This window comes from Bos indicus, chromosome 29 (genome assembly GCF_029378745.1).
Source record: "Bos indicus isolate NIAB-ARS_2022 breed Sahiwal x Tharparkar chromosome 29, NIAB-ARS_B.indTharparkar_mat_pri_1.0, whole genome shotgun sequence".
Lineage (NCBI taxonomy): Eukaryota > Metazoa > Chordata > Mammalia > Artiodactyla > Bovidae > Bos > Bos indicus.
This window is the reverse complement of record NC_091788.1, coordinates 45,826,348-45,842,487: the sequence shown is the minus strand read 5'-3', so window position 1 is coordinate 45,842,487 and position 16,140 is coordinate 45,826,348. Positions and strand designations below refer to the sequence as shown.

General features: G+C 59.5%; 1 protein-coding gene and 1 long non-coding RNA gene across 4 annotated transcripts; one reads left to right on the top strand and one right to left on the bottom strand.

Annotated features, from left to right (window-relative positions):
• Nucleotides 1–33: 33 nt before the first annotated feature.
• CARNS1 (carnosine synthase 1) lies at nt 34–9,086 on the bottom strand. Of its 3 annotated transcripts, XM_070782502.1 has the most exons (10): nt 9,008–9,086; nt 8,530–8,567; nt 6,963–7,236; nt 6,089–6,178; nt 5,339–5,826; nt 4,994–5,168; nt 4,823–4,908; nt 3,866–4,097; nt 3,478–3,758; nt 34–2,410 (listed from the first exon to the last, which is right to left on the bottom strand). In XM_070782502.1, exons 2-10 carry the CDS (start codon nt 8,530–8,532, stop codon nt 1,184–1,186), a joined length of 2,856 nt encoding a protein of 951 aa, XP_070638603.1. In that variant the 5' UTR covers nt 8,533–8,567; nt 9,008–9,086; the 3' UTR covers nt 34–1,183. The 3 variants fall into 3 exon arrangements, with proteins under 3 accessions (XP_070638603.1, XP_070638604.1, XP_070638602.1); XM_070782503.1 differs by lacking the exon at nt 6,963–7,236; XM_070782501.1 differs by lacking the exons at nt 8,530–8,567; nt 9,008–9,086 and having other exon boundaries at nt 6,963–7,287.
• On the top strand, nt 5,058–7,631 carry LOC139180602 (uncharacterized). Its single transcript, XR_011564838.1, has 3 exons — nt 5,058–5,182; nt 6,397–6,493; nt 6,589–7,631. It is a non-coding gene; the product is annotated as an uncharacterized lncRNA (long non-coding RNA).
• Nucleotides 9,087–16,140: the final 7,054 nt, after the last annotated feature.

Genomic DNA, 16,140 nt, shown 5'->3' with positions numbered 1-16,140 from the left:
CAAGTGGCAAGAACCTGGCCCAGACTCTGCACATGTCACTAGTCCATAAGCCTTTATTTGGAGAGGGATGCCTGTGGAGCTGTCCACAGCTCCTGTGCTGCACGGAGAAAGAGTCCTTAGAGCAGCCTCCCCTGAATGAGGACAGGAGTGTCGTCTCCTCTGCCAATGCAAGTTAAGTGTGCCTGAGGCCAAAGCACCAGAGCTAGGTGGATAAGGTGCAGAGTGCATGGAGGGGTGTTCACCTGTCTCAGGACCACATGTGAATGAAGGTAAGGAGGTGTCAGGACCACATGTGAATGAGGGTAAGGAGGTGGGTGGGGCCCAGAAGCTGAGTGGGCGGGTGAAGTGAAGTGAAGTGAAGTCGCTCAGTCCTGTCCGACTCTTTGCGACCCCATGGACTGTAGCCTACCAGGCTCCCTGGTCCATGGGTCCATGGGTCCATGGGAGTGGGTGGGTAGGGCTCAGTAAAAGTGGAAATCTGGATGTGCATCTTGTCCTCAACCTTTCAATCACAGTGGCAAGACACTGAAGCAGTGGCTGCTCCTCTCTGAGCCTGTTTCCTTATCTGTGAATGGAGCAATAGTGTCTGCCTGGAGGGGAGATGGTTACTGCTGACCCCAGGCCACCTGCTTCTACTGCTCAGGCCAAATGAGGCAGACGGGGCACTGCCGAAAGTTGTCAGCAGGCTCTAGAACTATCTGGAATTTGTTAAATGAGGGAGTGAGAGTAGGAGGATGAGGGGTTTAGTCTCAGGTTTTCTTGGGATTTGTTCAAGGCTCTCTTCTATAGGCAGCAGGAAGAGAAACAGACCTGGGGGGTGGTGGGAAGGATGGGCTGGGTTCGGGCCTACTCCCACTAACCTGGGGGCAGGGGGGTGTGTGTCTGTGTGTACAGGTGCTGCTTCTCCATGGCTAGAGTCCTGGGCAGCTGTGGGGCTGGACGGAGGCCTTCGAGAGGGCAAGAAGGCCCTGCAGCGGCTCACCAGGTACTTTCTTTTGTTGCCCTCAAGTCCAGGAGGCCTTGGTGTCGAAAGAGCCCTGGGCTCTGGAAAGACCTGGGGCCTTGGAGTGGACCAGCCCAGGGTGGGGCGGGGCCGTGGGAAGAGAAGCAGGGAGAGCTCCAGGGAGCAGAGGGTACCACAGCGCCCCCTCCATCACTTTCCCCCTGCCCTCTGGCCCCAGCGCTATTTGAAGTGGGACAAGAAGTAGGCAACGGGGTAGTGGGGCCCGTCAATGCCCAGGCCCTGGCAGAGGCCCAGCAGGCGGTGACGGGCCTCGGCTGGGCTGGACCCAGCACAGGCCACACTGCAGTAGGGCTCCTCGTATTCGCCAGGGACCAGGGCCTCCTCCAGCAGATTGAGGCGCAGCAGGCCCTGGTCGTGAAGAGCCTGCAGGGTCTCGGGGCTGGCGGTGGAACTCAGTGCCTGCAGGTGTTGGGACACCAGGCACATGACACCCACCAGGTGGCCCCGGGCACGGGGGTGGGCTGGCAGGGCAGGTCGCAAGCCACAGGCCACCATAGCCGCAGCCAGCAGCAGGTCCACACCATAAAGCTCCAGGATCCAGTCTCGCAGGTAGAAGCCGCCCATGCGGGGGTTGATCTCAATGAGCCGCGGCCCAGCCCCGGTCAGCTTGAGCTCCACGTTGAAGACCCCATCCAGCAGCCCGCAGCCCAGGCAACAGCGGAAGGCGGCCTGCACCAGCTGCGCCTCCTGCTCCGGGGCCAGCCCAGTGGGCATGCAGGCTGCGGTCTCAGTGAAGCCAGGCAGCCGCGTGGGGCCATTGTCAGAGACGAAGGCAGCCAGCAGCCGCCCGCCGAACAACACCAGATCCACATCATGTTCCGTGCCCTCGATGAACTCCATCAGCAGCATAGCATTGCCCCAGCCCAGCCCAATGCCCGGGTGGTCAGCCTCGGCCTGCAAGTCTCGGGCGATCCGGGAAAAGTGCTCACGGCACTGCGAGGCATTCTTCACCAGCCGCACACCCACCGCGCCGGCCCCGAACTCCAGCTTCATGACGCCTGGTAGGGGCACCTGGCAGACAGCCCTGTCCACATCGGCCTCACTCTCCAGTGGACAGCAGGGCACAGCATAGAGGGAGGGCGCAGGCCAGGGTGGGCCACGGCGGCACAACAGGTGCAGCTGGGTGCGGCTCTTCTGCTTGGCCAGGCGCATGGCGGCCGGCGGGTTGCAAGGCAGGCCCAACTCCTGGCAGAGCAAGGCTGTGAGCACCAGGCAGTCATCCCAGTAGGAAAAGCAGCCATCGAGCTGCAGGCCGCGTGCCCGCACCAGCTCCGCCAGCACCCGGGCGTTCTCCTCATCCCGCCGGTGTTCTGTGACGTCGAAGTGGATGAAGGTCTGCACCAGCTGGGACGCAAAGTGGTTGGGGTCTGACTCCACCAGGTGTAGCTGCAGAAAGCACAGGACAGCGACAGGCCGAGATCAGCTTGTGTGGGGCACTGGGCAGTGGGATGGCGCCTGGTATACGGTCCTAGCCCTTGGGGGAGAAGGGTTCACTAGCGCTAGGCGCTCAACGCGTGTTTGGTGAAGATTGAGTGAAAAGTGCAGAGGTGAGACACCTAATGCAGCCCAGAGGGGAGGGAAGGCAACCTAGAGGAGCCAGTGCTTAAACTGGGAGCTGAGTAAGATTTGCTGAGTGCTTAGTCGCTCAGTCGTGTCTGACTCTGCGACCCCATGGACTGTAGCCTGCCAGGCTCTTCTGCCCCTGGGATTCTCCAGGCAAGAACACTGGAGTGGGTTGCCATGCCCTCCTCCAGGGGATCTTCCCAGCCAAAGGATCGAATCCAGGCCTCCCACATTGCAGATGGATTCTTTACTGTCTGAGCCTCCAGGGAAGCCTGATAAGATTTAGCCAGAGGAAAGATAGTTGCAGGAGGGAGGTGGGTGGAGGGAGTGATCTAGGTGGGTGAGGGTGTCAGAAAGGGTTGGTTGACTCCTACTGGCAGGCACAGTCTGGCTGGGTTTGTAGGGAAACCAACAGGTTTAGGGCTTGGGACTGGTGGCCCGAGGGGGGGCCTTTTACTCTCGGCGGGAACAAAATTCAGCTAGGGGCCAAAAAAAAGAGTTGAGACTTCTAACCTGGGCGGGGCGATAGGCCCTGCCCCTACGCTGAGGCTCTGTGCTAAATCGGTTCAGTCGTGTCCGACTCTCCGCGACCCTATGGACCGTAGCCTGCCAGGCTCCTCTGTCTATGGGGGTTGTCCAGGCAAGAATAGTGGAGTGGGTACAGTGCCCTCCTCCAGCGGACCTTCCCGACCCAGGGATGGGGACCTTCCCGACCCAGGGATCGGAACCCTGGTTTCTTAACATCTCTTGCTTTGGCAGGCGGGTTCTTTAAGCACTAGCTCCACCTGGGAAGCCCAAGCTGGACCGCCCCCTCACAGGCCCCGCCCCCAGGCCAACACCTCCCGGGCCCCGCCTTCACCACGCCCACCGGGACTCAAAGCTCCGCCCACCTTGAGCCCGTAGTCTCGCGCCGCCTCCCACACGAACTTCTTGCTGACGCCGCCGGCGCCGAGCAGCAGCAGCTGCTTTCCCTCCATGAGGCAGCGCGCCGAGCGCCGCAGCATCGTCTCCACCAGCGGCGTGGCCGCCGCCTCCTCGGCCGCCAGGCCTGGGCGCTGCGCGGCCCACAGCCCCTCGAGCGCGCCGCACGCTTCCAGACACAGGCCTCCGTTCAACTCCAGGGCCACGGGGGTCAGCTCACGACCGGCCACCGTCAGGGCGAAGTCCACCCCTGGGCCGGGCAGAGGGGCGCGCGGGCTCAGTGCAGGCCGCCTTCGGGCCTCCGGGGGATCCCCCCCGACCTCCGCCCGTCCTCATCCCCAGAGGTCCCGCACTCACCGAGGAAGTCAGTGCGGACCTGGCGTCCGCCTCGCTGCTCAGCGCTCAGGCCGGCCTCCAGGGTCAGCACGGCGGCTAGCGCGGCCTCGGCCGCCGCCTTGACGCGCTGCCGCACGATTGCCACCTGCGAGGCCTCCGCCAGGCCGCACTGGGCCAGCGCCGCCTCCAGGGTCCGGGGCAAGGAGCTCTGGTGTCGCAGAGGCCGGTCCCCACGGCCCACGCTGCATACCACCTGCGCAGGGAGGCGACTCAGGGGGCTGGTCCCTCCCAGGACCATCCCCGGCCCCCAGCACACCTCCCGCATGCCACGATCCCGGCCACACTCCTCCCTGGACATTGAACAAGTCCTGTCCTCTGGTGTGACTTAGACTGCACAAACCAGCCTCCCCTGTCACTGCTCATCTGGTCCCCCTGCGGGGATTCTCTCCAGGCGTCCAGGCCCAGCTAGGGGTCTCTGTTATCTAAGGGTGCCAAGTATGCTTGCTTCTAGGTCCTCAGCTCCTGTGCTAGCGGGGTGGTGGGGGGTGGTGCTGTGCCAGCCTGGTGGGCCCAACCCTAGAGCTCCCTGAGGGCAAGGCTGAATCTCTCCTCATTTTGGCCCAGAGCTGTGTACCTAGGTGGATCCCTAAGCCTCCCTGAACTCCCCAGCTTGGAAACCCCTCCTAAAGTGTATTGGGCACCCTGGGTCAGTCTCTTCTGTGGGCAAGAGCTCCGGTGGAAGAGGATTCAGCCCTGGGCCCTGGTAGCCAGCATGGCATACGAGGTAGGGCTCCTGTTGTGGGAGGGGTACCTAATGGGTGGGAGAGGAGAGAAGGGTGTCAGACCAGGAGGCCTTCCAGAGGCAACCAAAATCCCCACCCCCGAGATTTTGTCCTCCCTGTCCAGGGGTCCTCAGCTCAGTGGAAATAAGCTGGGGTGCGGCAGCAGGACCATGACCTGAATCTGAGCCAGGCTCACCTTGCTCAGCAGGGGCCTGTCACCCTGTGTCCGACACACCACCGCACAGATCCGCAGGGCCAGCTCAGGGCCGGGGGGAGGGCTGCCTGGGGAGAGGCGGTGAGGCCTGAGCACAGAGCAGCCGGGAAGCCGAGCCAAGCTCCACCCTGGGCTGGCCCAGGCGGCCCTCACCTGCGAAGGGGAGCCGGGCAGGTGGGCAGACAGCCTCCACCAAGACACTCTCCTCCTCTTCCAGTTTCTCCAGCAACGCCAGCACTGTGTCCACCACTGGGCCCTGCTCAGCTCGTGGATACAGACGCAAGGCCTGCCGCCCCCGCCAGCGCCAGCCACTGAGCTTCACGGCCACCTGCAACAAGGAGGGTAAGGCGGCCGCCTCACTACCCAGGCCTCTACAGGGTGGGATACTCATACCATAGGGGCTCAAAGCTGGGGACGGCTTCCCAGCATGACCTGTAACCATCCAGGGGGTCCCCTCCCTCTGGCATCTGCACAGGCTCAGGGGCAGGAGCCGGTTACCTGCAGGGCATCACCCAGGGCCTCGGAATGCAGAAAGGCCCCCACTTCCTCCTTCACCAGTGTCTCCTGGCCCTCTTTGCCATTCAGCTCCACCAGCCGTAGTCCCGGGCTGGCATCCCCTCCCCGCAGCGGTGCTGGTGGCTTGTAGGTGAAAGCCAGGGTAGCTGGCACGGCCACGTTGCCCTGCTGAGCCAGCAGCCGCCTCGTCAGCAGCCGGTCCTCCAGCAGCCGGGCCAGCTCGGCTGAGGCTCCGGTGGGGCAGGTCAGGTCGCGGGCGAGCTCAGCCGCCTCTCGACCCCAGCCAGGCCCCAGCCCCAGGCCAGCCAGGAAGTAGGTGGCCCGACGAGGGGGAACAAAGTCATCCAGGAATGTCAGGCCCCCTGGGTGGAAGCTCACGGCCTTGGAGACCAGCAGGGCTGCCTCACCCGGCTGCCCTGGGGCTGGCACCTTTGTCAGCCAAGCGGGGGACAGGCAAAGGAGCATGTTTCCTGTGGGCAGAGAGAGGAGGGTTGCTGGCCAGGGAAGGCTTGATGCCCCCATGCCCTCCACCTCCCGCCTGGGCCCCTGGGTCATAGGGGGCAGCTGCTCCCAGAACCCACCCCCCCCCCGACCCCGCCTCCGGAGCAGGGCAGCTGGTCCAGTGGAATGCAGGCTGTTGCCAGGGTCGGCGGGTATTTTGGGATGTGGCCGGGCCAGGGCAGGGCTGCCCTTTCCGTAGGAGGGGGTGGGGGAACTTGGGCACGCACTCACCCGGGCTCTGGACCCCAGCCTCCAGCAGCACGGACAGAAAGGTGCTGGGGGACCCCAGAATGCACAAGGTCACCTCCGCCCCAGGGCAGCCTTGAGAGAAGAAAATGACACCAAGCTCACCAGGGGCTCCCCTTGCTGTCTTTCTGCCCGCCTTTCCCTGCCCCCATGGCCCTGGCCTCACCCTTGGGCCCCCCAGGTCCTTCCCAGTTATCGGATGAGAACAGTAAAGGGGACAGAGGAGGCTGGAGAGGGAAGGGGAGGCTGCCTGCCCACCCCCACTCTGAGAGGTTGCCCCCTTCTCTCCGCAGCTGGTCCGCAAGACACAGGAGCTTGGGTGCCTGGAGACCTGGGTTCTCGCCTGAGCTCTGCCACTTTCTGTGCGACCCTTGGTCCCTGTGCAGCGGGGTGAGGAGTCGCTGAACCCAGTTTCCCAGTCTGTTACACTGAGACCAAGTCTGTGATGTTCACCTATTCTAACTGTAAAGTCTCTGTCCACACAGACTCTTCTGTGGCTGCCTGATACAGAAAACAGACAAAGCAAGGGAGAAGTCCTGGGTCCCAACTGCTAGCTGCCTCCACGGCAACTCCCGAGACACTTCGACAGAAGCGCTGGCTCCACTGAACATGGATTGCAAATCCCAGGGCTGGATCTTCTGGGGGTGGGAGGGAAGCCTTGATCTCTGACTTGACTGGTGCCAACTGCCCTTTGAAACGCCTGCCTGCTGGAGTTTGACTGACCTCACCTCCCTGGCTTCAGACCGAGCCCAAGCCTGGGGGGAAGGGGCTGACTTTAACAGAGATGGAAAGCAGGCTGGGCTGAGGGTGCCCCCCTCCCCTCAGCGGTGCCCCCCACCTCCCTGGAGCCCTTGGGCACCTGTGCGGGGCGCCTGGCTGCGGTCCTGGGTCTCCGGGAGGCCCGCTTGCTGCAGACAGCTCTGCAGAAGGCTGTAGTAGTGCACAGTCCAGGCCTGGGCGTCCGCCCCCTCGGAGGCGCCCTTGCAGTCCAGGCCCACGTCGTGGCGCCAGGAGCCAGGGAAGCAGCCCGGGGGCGGCAGGCCAGAGCCCCCGCCCCACGGGCCCTCCTCTTCCTCCAAGTCCTTGGAGCCCAGGGGGCAGTCCCACTCGGGACCCAGCGGATCCAGGGAGAGCTGAGGGGGGCAGAAGTGGGGGGTCTTGGGCAGGCTGGGCAAGGGCCACATTAAGTCACCCAAGGGTCTAAGCCCCCCAGTCTCCTAACCTTGGGCAGACCCGGGCCTGGGAACCAAAGAGGATGGAGTTGGATTGGAGGGTGAAGGCCTGTCAGCAGGAACATGCAGGTGGGAACGCTTTGCAAACTGTATGTGCTGTGCTCCAAGGGGTGGGGGCAGAAGGCAACGCGCTGCTAGCAGGACCACTGCCCTGTCATCCCACGCCCAGGTCTGCCGAGCTTAGTTCACAGGGGCAGAGGTTTTTGGCTGTTTTGTTTATCAAGGCAGCCCTGGCACACTGTCGTGCTGCTCAGTGTTTGATGACTGAAGAATAAATGAACGAATAGACCAAGCGATCACTCCTGGGCTGTTTTCTTCTCTCTGGCCTCAGTGACCCACAGACCATCATGGAGTTCTGCTGAGACCTAAATATGTAGATGAACCCGGCCCAGCGTCTTCCCCAAGTAGGCCTGAGGATCTGCTATACGGCTAGTCTTGGGTCAGGCACCAGTAAGGAAAAAGCTGGTGTCCTTCTTTTCAGATGTTCTGAGTCATGGAAATGCGCTCTTTGCATGAAATCTTATACCCTGCCCCTCTGAGGCTGGCTGACTCCTGACTCCTGCTCAGAGGCTCAGGGTGAACAGATGGGGACACAGGTGGGCCTGTCCTCCGGGGGAAAGGCTGGGCCTCCCCGGACAAGTCATGAGGTTTCCTTGGGCCTTGGGGTTGCCTGGTGCCCTCCCTGTCCACCCCCAGGGTCCTAATATGACCCAGAGAATCCCCTCGGTCATCGGGAGACAACCTGTTGCAGGCAGCCGGGAGGGCAGAGGTCTGGGCCTCCAACCTGGACTCGAATCCTGGTTTCCTGGTGCCAAATTCTGAGCCTCGGTGCCTCCTCTTAGAACTTGCATTCCCTGAGAGCCCACACTGGGTTTACTGCTGTGTCCCCAAACTTAGAATGGGGCAGGGCACATGGCAATAATGAACATGGCTGAATAAATGAATGCCAAAGGGCACTGAGAGTGCCCGCCTCCCGGGCCTGATGGGGGAGAGACGGAGTGCCTGGCACCTCAGCAGCTGCTTGTCCCATGGCGCATGGTGGGGAGTTGAGGGGTGTGCGTGCAGCTGGTCTCGGGTCTGAGCTGCCTGCACAGGCCGTGCCAGGGCTAGGTTTTTAGTGCCCGCTGCTGCCCTCTGGGCCCTCCCTCTGGTTAGGGTCTCAGGCTTTGTGGGGAGGGAGGAGAGGAGACTCACCATCGTACAGGAGGAGAGGCTGAGACTGATGGGAGAGGCTAAGGGAGAGAGACAGAGGGGGAGTCAGGGTAGCCAGGGTCTCCACCCAGCCTGCAGCCCCTAAGACTCTGCGGGTGGAGAGGTGGCAGCCACCGTGCCTCTCCTGCCTGAGCTCCGAGGTGTCCAAGGCTGCCCCACCCCCACTTCAAGGAAACAGAGGGATTTCTGACGCCTGGACCCCAAGGGGGCGCACCCAGAGCTCACACATCCCAAGTCGCGCGCGGCAGCGCCGGGGGTCCTGGCACTCAGCCCTTCCAGCGGCGGGGCGCACCGGGTCCCCCGTGTGTGCACGCACTGTCTGGGAAAGGCGGGGTGGCGGGGTGCAGGTAGTATCGCGGGTCCCCCCGGGGGTCCGGGCGCTCAAGGTCCTGTCCCTGCAGCCCCTGCCCCGCAGCCCCCTCCCTGGCTCTCCCCGGGGCGCGGGCAGCAGCCGGGGTACCTGGAGCGCAGTCGCGGCTATGCGGGGCCGTGCGGACCGGCGGGACTCAGCGGCGGAGGCACAGCGCCCGGCCCAGGCGGCGCCGCTTTATATAGAAGCGACCGGGGCATGCCCAGTGCCGGGCGGGGGCGGTGCGGGGCGCAGGGGCCGGGCCCCGCCGGCCTCGGGCCAAGGAACCCGCCCCACCCCTCCCGCCAAAACCTCCCACCCATCCCAACCTGGGCTCCTGGGGGGCGGGGGTAGGCGCGGCCGACCTGGTCAGAGGTAGGGCGCCTGGCAGGCCAGGGAAAGACAGAGTGTGTTGGGGGTCAGAGTGAGGTACTCCGCCCATGGCAAAGAGGAAGGAGGCGCGACATACGCAAAGGTGGGATCAAGCCTCAGGAGTCCCCCTGGAAATCCTTGAGCATCTACCCCCATAACCAGAGCCTGCCTGCTTTACTACTTTGTGCTCTCACCTACACCTCTGACTTTACGGGGGGCTGTCCCCCACCACCTCTTTTGGAGAAGGAATTAACTTAGAGCTCCAGTTAATAATAATTCCTGGGCGTGATAGGAGTGTTTCAACCTACAAACTCCTCTGAAGGTTCTCTAGCCTGCCTGACAGGCTTGTCCGGCCACATGTGATTGCTCACAGCCTCCCAACTTTAAACCTTCTAAAAACAGGTTCCTTAGAAAAGTTAGAAAACTATTAGTATAAGTATAATGGGCTGATTAGAAATTGTATTGGTGAAGGGTTTTTCATTTGTTGAGCCAATGTTTGTTGCTAAGTCTCCACATCCCCTGCCCTTACACACATTAATGAATATATAGAAGAAATAAGTATTAACCTTTGATATTAATCACATTAGACCTTAGGCTAAGTACATTCTTTCCTTAACTAAAACCCACTACACCGTCACCCTATAGGAATGTAACTTTATTTGGGTGGTGTCTGTTTTAAGAATAATCACCCCTGGAGAAATAAGTGTCCTGGTTGACTGACTGTTGTCACAAGGAGAGGGTCATAAATTGTCAGCAGGCCCCCCTGGCCAGAAGATGATGTAACACCCCTAAGACCTCTGTATACATTTGTATGAAGCACCTGACTTTGATAAAAGTCAGGACTGCTGACCCCGCGTGACTTTTGCATAACATCTCAGTGTATAAAAGTAGACCATGGAAAATAAAGAATTGGGATCAGTTCCTCGAAATACTGGTCTCCCCATGTCGCTCTCTCACTCTGGTTGAGTCTCCATCTGGAGCGCGGAACCCGCCATGCTTACTAATTATGCCTGGGCTTCTAAGATCCGACTGGGGAGGCCTCAGTGTCTCCTCTCCTTCGGGAGAATGGAAGGACGCCTGCGGCCTATGTAAGTGGTGCAAACTTCTTGTCTTGAAGTTTTATTGGTCTCCTGCGTAGACCAAGCTACTCAGCCTCTTTTCTCCACTGAATTTTCCTACTGAGCTATCCTCATCCTATTACTCTTTATATCTTTGATAAAATATTTAAATAAATAGGTCGCTGACGCCGTCCCCGCTTCGAATACCCTGGATCAGCCGGGGCAGGACCCCGGCACGACCTGGTCAGAGGTAGGGTGCCTGGCAGGCCAGGGAAAGACAGAGTGACAGACAGGGGGACAGACAGGAGACATTTAGAGCCACAGTAAGTCGAAGAGAGAGCCAGGTTCTAACGGACAGCAAGCATCCGAGAGGGTCACAGGTTTAGGGGCTACAGTATAGACAGAGGACAGAGTGGGATAAATAGAGAGACCCACAGTGGAAGAGAGATGCAGAGAGGATAGAGGGGGAGGGAGGGGAGCGGAGGGAAAGTTGGCAGAGACTGGTACCAGGGCTTGCTCCCAGGGGTGGAGTGCCCAGGAGAGCTGGTGGGGCTCACAGTCTGGTGCCTCGCCCTTGGATGGAGTCCTGAACTCCCCAAGCACCACCAACCACAGCTGTCTGCCAAGGAGCACCCTGCCCCATAGCAGATGGCATGCCCAGAAAGGCTCTCTTGAACAAGGGTCCCTGTACATCCCCGGGGTCCCTCCTCACCTCTCCTGGACCCTCCAGAGTAGTGATCACTGGGTAAGATGGCCCCACGAGGGCAGTCACAGTTCTCTGGGACGCCCTCTGCCCCGGTGCGGGGGCAGAAGGGAAGGGGGGGCCAGGCTGGGAGTTCCCGTGGGTCTGAGCACAGGATAGGAAAGGGGGCATCTACACAATCTTCCCTGCCTATCAGCACTCAGGTCCGCTGGATACCCACAGTTACACCCACTATCTCCCCAAGACACACATCCTTACCCCCAGACACACCTGTCCAAACAGCCACAGAAGCACACCGCAAGAGTGTGGCTCACACTCACATGTTCACCCCCAGGAAACACACCCAGAGATTCACACCCTCTCCTCAGGTGTGTCCCCCTAGGTGAATTCCCCGCTCGATCCAGCTCCAGGACCTCGGCACCTCCCCTTTCATCTCCTCCTCCTGTGATATGTGTTTCCGCCTCCCAGGACTGGGTTGAAATGATCACAGCTCCCTGTGCTGGGTGCCCAGGACAGGGAGGCGATTGTTACAGGCCTTCCCCTGCAGACCCTCTCTCCAGAGACCCCCTGGTGGATCCCTAGAGCCTCCCGGGCTGGAGGGGAAGGACTGATGACCCCATGGCATTTGTGGGGGCAAAGACGGCTGCCTCAAGCCCTTTCTACAGCTATAGACAGAGCAGCCTGTGAGGACCACCCCCGACTACCAAAGCAGTAGGGGGAGAAGTGACTTATCTGGAGCCCCCCATCCAGGTTTCCAGGGCTGCTCTGGGCCCCCTGCTCCAGATCTACACTCTGCTCCTCCCTGTGGCTGGCCCAGGCTCCTGGAATGAGGCACGGCCACCCTAGAAGATCCATCCTCTCGCTGCGTGAGTACCCTGAGCTCCACGGAGATCCACAGAAGGGATGAGGGATGAGGGTATGGACATCACCAAAGAGCATGAGTGTTGACACTTAACACGTATTAAAAACCAAAATTCAGCAGCGCACATTTTAAAGATCTTGTCAGCTTTATCCAATGGGCTAACAGAAAGGAGCTCCAAGGAGCTGTACAAAATGAAAAACTTTTATAGGCAGAAGAGGGCAGACACAAAAGTTATACTTAGGCAAAAAAGTGGGTTGGTTATTGCAAGGTCACTTTCTCCTCCTTATTCTTTTGCCCTTGCCCTCAGCAGTGAAAGTGCAGAGTCCTAACCACTGGACTGCCAAGGAATTCCCTGCAAAGTCACTTTGTTTTGGGGGGACAGCAGGAGTGTATCGGGTAGATGACCTCACTAGTGCTGGTCAGGTGATTCCTGATTGACTGCTTTAAAAGAGAGAATTTCCAGGAGAGCTGGAACTGTATTGGTGGTGGTGGTTTAGTTGCTAAGTTGCGTTTGACTCTTTCGACCCCACGGACTGTGTAACCTGCCAGGCTCCTCTGTCCACAGGACTTCCCAGGCAAGAATACTGGAGTGGGTTGCCATTTCCTTCTCCAGGGGATCTTCCTGACTCAGGGATTGAGCCTTGGTCTCCTGCATTGCAGGTGGGTTCTTTACCAACTGAGCCAGTGATTGAGTTGCCTCAGTTGGGTGATGGCGGGCTTAGTGTCAGTGACTCCATCTTGGGCCTGCTGTCTTGTTCTTGTTTTTTAACATGTTTTTATTTGCCTCCACCAGTTCTTAGTTGCGGCATGTGGGATCTAGTTCCCTGACCAGGGATCACACCTGGGCCCCTGCATTGGGATCATAGAGTCTTAGCCACTGGACCACCAGGGAAGTTCCTGATGTCTTGTTTTTAACACAAGCAGTGCAGCATCTGTTTTCTCATCCTTAAATGGGGATTATGATGCCTCCTTTAGCCCAGGCTTGGCTGGGCATGGGGCGCCTGGCAGAAGGCAATAGTGTTAGCAAGTGTTTTTTGACTTGTCCTAGGCACTATGGAGTGCTTTATGTTCCGCATCTCACTTAACCCTACCCCGTAGCCGTTGTGATTCTCTGCCTTTTATAGATGAGGCAGTCAAGGCTCAGAGAGGTGATGTGATTTGCTGAGGGTCACACAGTTGGTGAGGGGCAGGGCTGGGGTCTTCCCTCTGCCAGAGCATATGCACACAGAGCAGCGTGGTTCTGTGCCCACCCCCAGACTGCCCTGGCTGGGCACCAGCTGTGATGGCATCTACCCTGTGGACACAGAGAGGAAAATCAGGATCAAGCTATGGCAGCCCTGGGACTCGGCGGGGCTGGGGGCAAGCAGGCTGGCAGGACAGTCTTGCTCTGTCTACACCAGGAGAGCCTGGAGGTCACCCGAGGCCGAGCTGAGCCAGGTAGGGGCGGGGTGAGGAGAGGCCATGCCTGAGCTACTGCCCAGCTCCACCAGACAGTAATCCCCGTAAAGATGACCCCGGCGGAGCGCTCTGGGGGCTGGGGTCGGAGCTGCTGTTATCCCACTATTTGTAGGAGGAAACGGAGGCTCAGAGAGAGTGAGCCTTTCCTATGTGTTGAGGCAGTCCGAACGCGGGTTGGAAAAGAATTTCCAGACACAGAGCATTTCAGAAGGGAGTGAGTCTATTAAGAACAAAGAGCAGAGAGAAAGTGGGCACTGTGAGCGCAGGGGGCCAACCTCCTGACAGAGCAGAGAACGCCGACAGTTTTTGTGGGTTAATAGCCAATTTTTATAGCCTCAAGACAAAGAAAATTCCTGCTGGAAGGTGGGCATTGGTTGGGGTGTTATAGGGTGTTTACTGGAGTGGGCATCTTTGCCAAATTAGGAGTCAGGAAGCTTCTTAGTAATTATCAGGGGTGCTTTTGGCAAGGGCTACAAAGGGGCTCAGTCAGCTTCAGAGGTGACCTTTGTTCTGGGCTCCGCTTCTGTGGCCTGGGGACAGGACTCCACACCGAGCAGGACTTTACAGGAAGTCCAAGCTTGACCTCTGGACAGTGTGGGGATGGGGGGACGTTTGGGGTGGGTGGCAGTCAAGATGAGACCATGCCCCCCAACCGCGAGAGATTCGTCTGCCCTTCCACTTCTTTGCTTGCCCCCACATTCCTGTCCCTGTCCCCTGGGCTGACCAGGCAGATGCCAGCCCAGCTTTGGTTCCCACAGGGTGACTGCTCTCGGGTGGCTTCCCTGCCTTCTCAGAGCCCCTTTCCGGGCAGGGGTGTAGGGAGCTGGGGCTGCGTGCAGTTGTGGGGGTTGCTCACTGCACAAAGTTGCTCTGCTGAGCGGTCACTTCCTTGCGGTCCTGAAGGGCTGCATGTACCTGGAGAGGGGACATCTTTTCCTAACTGGCCCGCAGGTGCCATAGGGGTAGCGCAGCCCTGTGGGAACAGCATGTGTAAAAGTGTTAAAACAAAAGGAGGGAGTGGTCCTCTTCTGGCCTGATCCCTTGGCCCAGGCTTCCCAGGTTGATAACAGGACCTGCAGAAGGACTGCCCAGAAAATGCTTCTCTGAGTAGATAAGGCCATGACTCAGCCCCAGCTCGAGGGGCCCTGCTGGAGACTGCCTGCCCCAAGGTCTGGATCCGTGGGAATGCCTCGTGGCCTCCCCTCCAGCCTCGGGATGGGTTCTGAGCCCTGGACCAAGGCTGCTATTCCTGCTCCCCTAACCTCTCGGCAGAAGAGCTGAGTGGCGGGAGGCAGGGAGTTCAGGGCGGACCCTATAAACTCCCTGCAGGCCCCCACCTGCCTGCTTCCCTGCCTGAGAGTCCATCAGACTTGGGCTCTAAGCCTAAGGCACGGTCTAGCCGGCCCTGCCTCTCTCTGTGATCCTGGGCTGGACACTCAACCTGGCCGGGTCCCCCTTTCTTTACAGAGGCTCTCAGTGCCACCTGCAGAGACAGGTGTGTGGGTGGATGGGGTGGGGGGGTCTGAGAAAGTGGTCTGTGAACTGCAGGGGAGGACGTTATTATTGAGCTCCAAGTACCCTGGTGGAGGTGCTTCCCAGGAGACACTAGTGGTAAAGAACCCACCTGCCAATGCAGGAGACATAAAAGATGCGGGTTCGATCCCTGGGTCAGGAAGACCCCCTGGAGGAGGGCATGGCAACCCACTCCAGTATTGCTACCTGGAGAATCCCATGGACGGAGGAGCCTGGTAGGCCACAGTCCATGAAGTCAGAAAGGGTCCAAAGAGTCAGACACGACTGAAGCAACTGAGCACCCTGGTGGGGGCTTGGGAGGGAAGGGGGGCTCAGAAAATTTTATTTAACTCACAGGGGCCCAGCTGCTGCCCCACACTCAGAACCAGGGCTGGAGCGAAACTGGGGGAGTGGGTGGGAACAGGAGGGAGAGAGCACCCACAGAGGGTGGCTAGAGGGGGGTGTCAGCCAGGTTCATGGTGGCTGACTGTGGGGGGGTGAGCCTTGAGTCTGCCATAGGCGGCAAAAGAAAGGAAGTTAGTTGTTCAGTCATGTCTGACTCTTTGTGACCCCATGGACTGTAACCCACCAGGCTCCTCTGTCCATGGAATTTTCCAGGCAAGAATACTGGAGTGGGTTGCCATAGGCAGCAAAGCTCGGGCCCAACTGCCTCTCCTCCTGGCAAACTCAGTTTCCGCCCAGGCAAACTTTAGCTCTGTGTCTGGACCTCCATGTGAGTCCCTCCTCCAGACCAAAAGCTCCTTGAAAGTGGGATGGTCTGCCCCTGAACCCGGGACCTGGCCAGTCACATAATAAGCGCCGTAAGAGTATATACACAGAGACTTCCCTGTGGGCCCAGCGGCTAAGACCCTGCGCTCCCAATGCTGAGGGCCCAGGTTTGATCCCCGGTCGGGAAACTAGATCCCACATGCTGCAACTAGAGATCCCTTGCACTGCAAGTAAGACCTGATGCAGCCAAATAAATCAATACTAAAAGGAGGAAAGTATATATAGATCCTGACGCTGGGAAAACACTGAAGGCAGGAGGAGAAGGGGACGACAGAGGATGAGGCAGTTGGATGGTATCAATGACTCGATGGACATGAGTTTGAGCAGACTCAGGGAGATGGTGAAGGACAGGGAAGCCTGGCATGCTGCAGTCCACAGGGTTGGGCTGCAGAGTCCGACCCGACTTAGCAACTAAACAATAACAACACAGAGGGAGTGTCTTCCTGTGGCCGGGGACTTGTCACCAGCCCGTTTGCAATCAGGGGTCTGA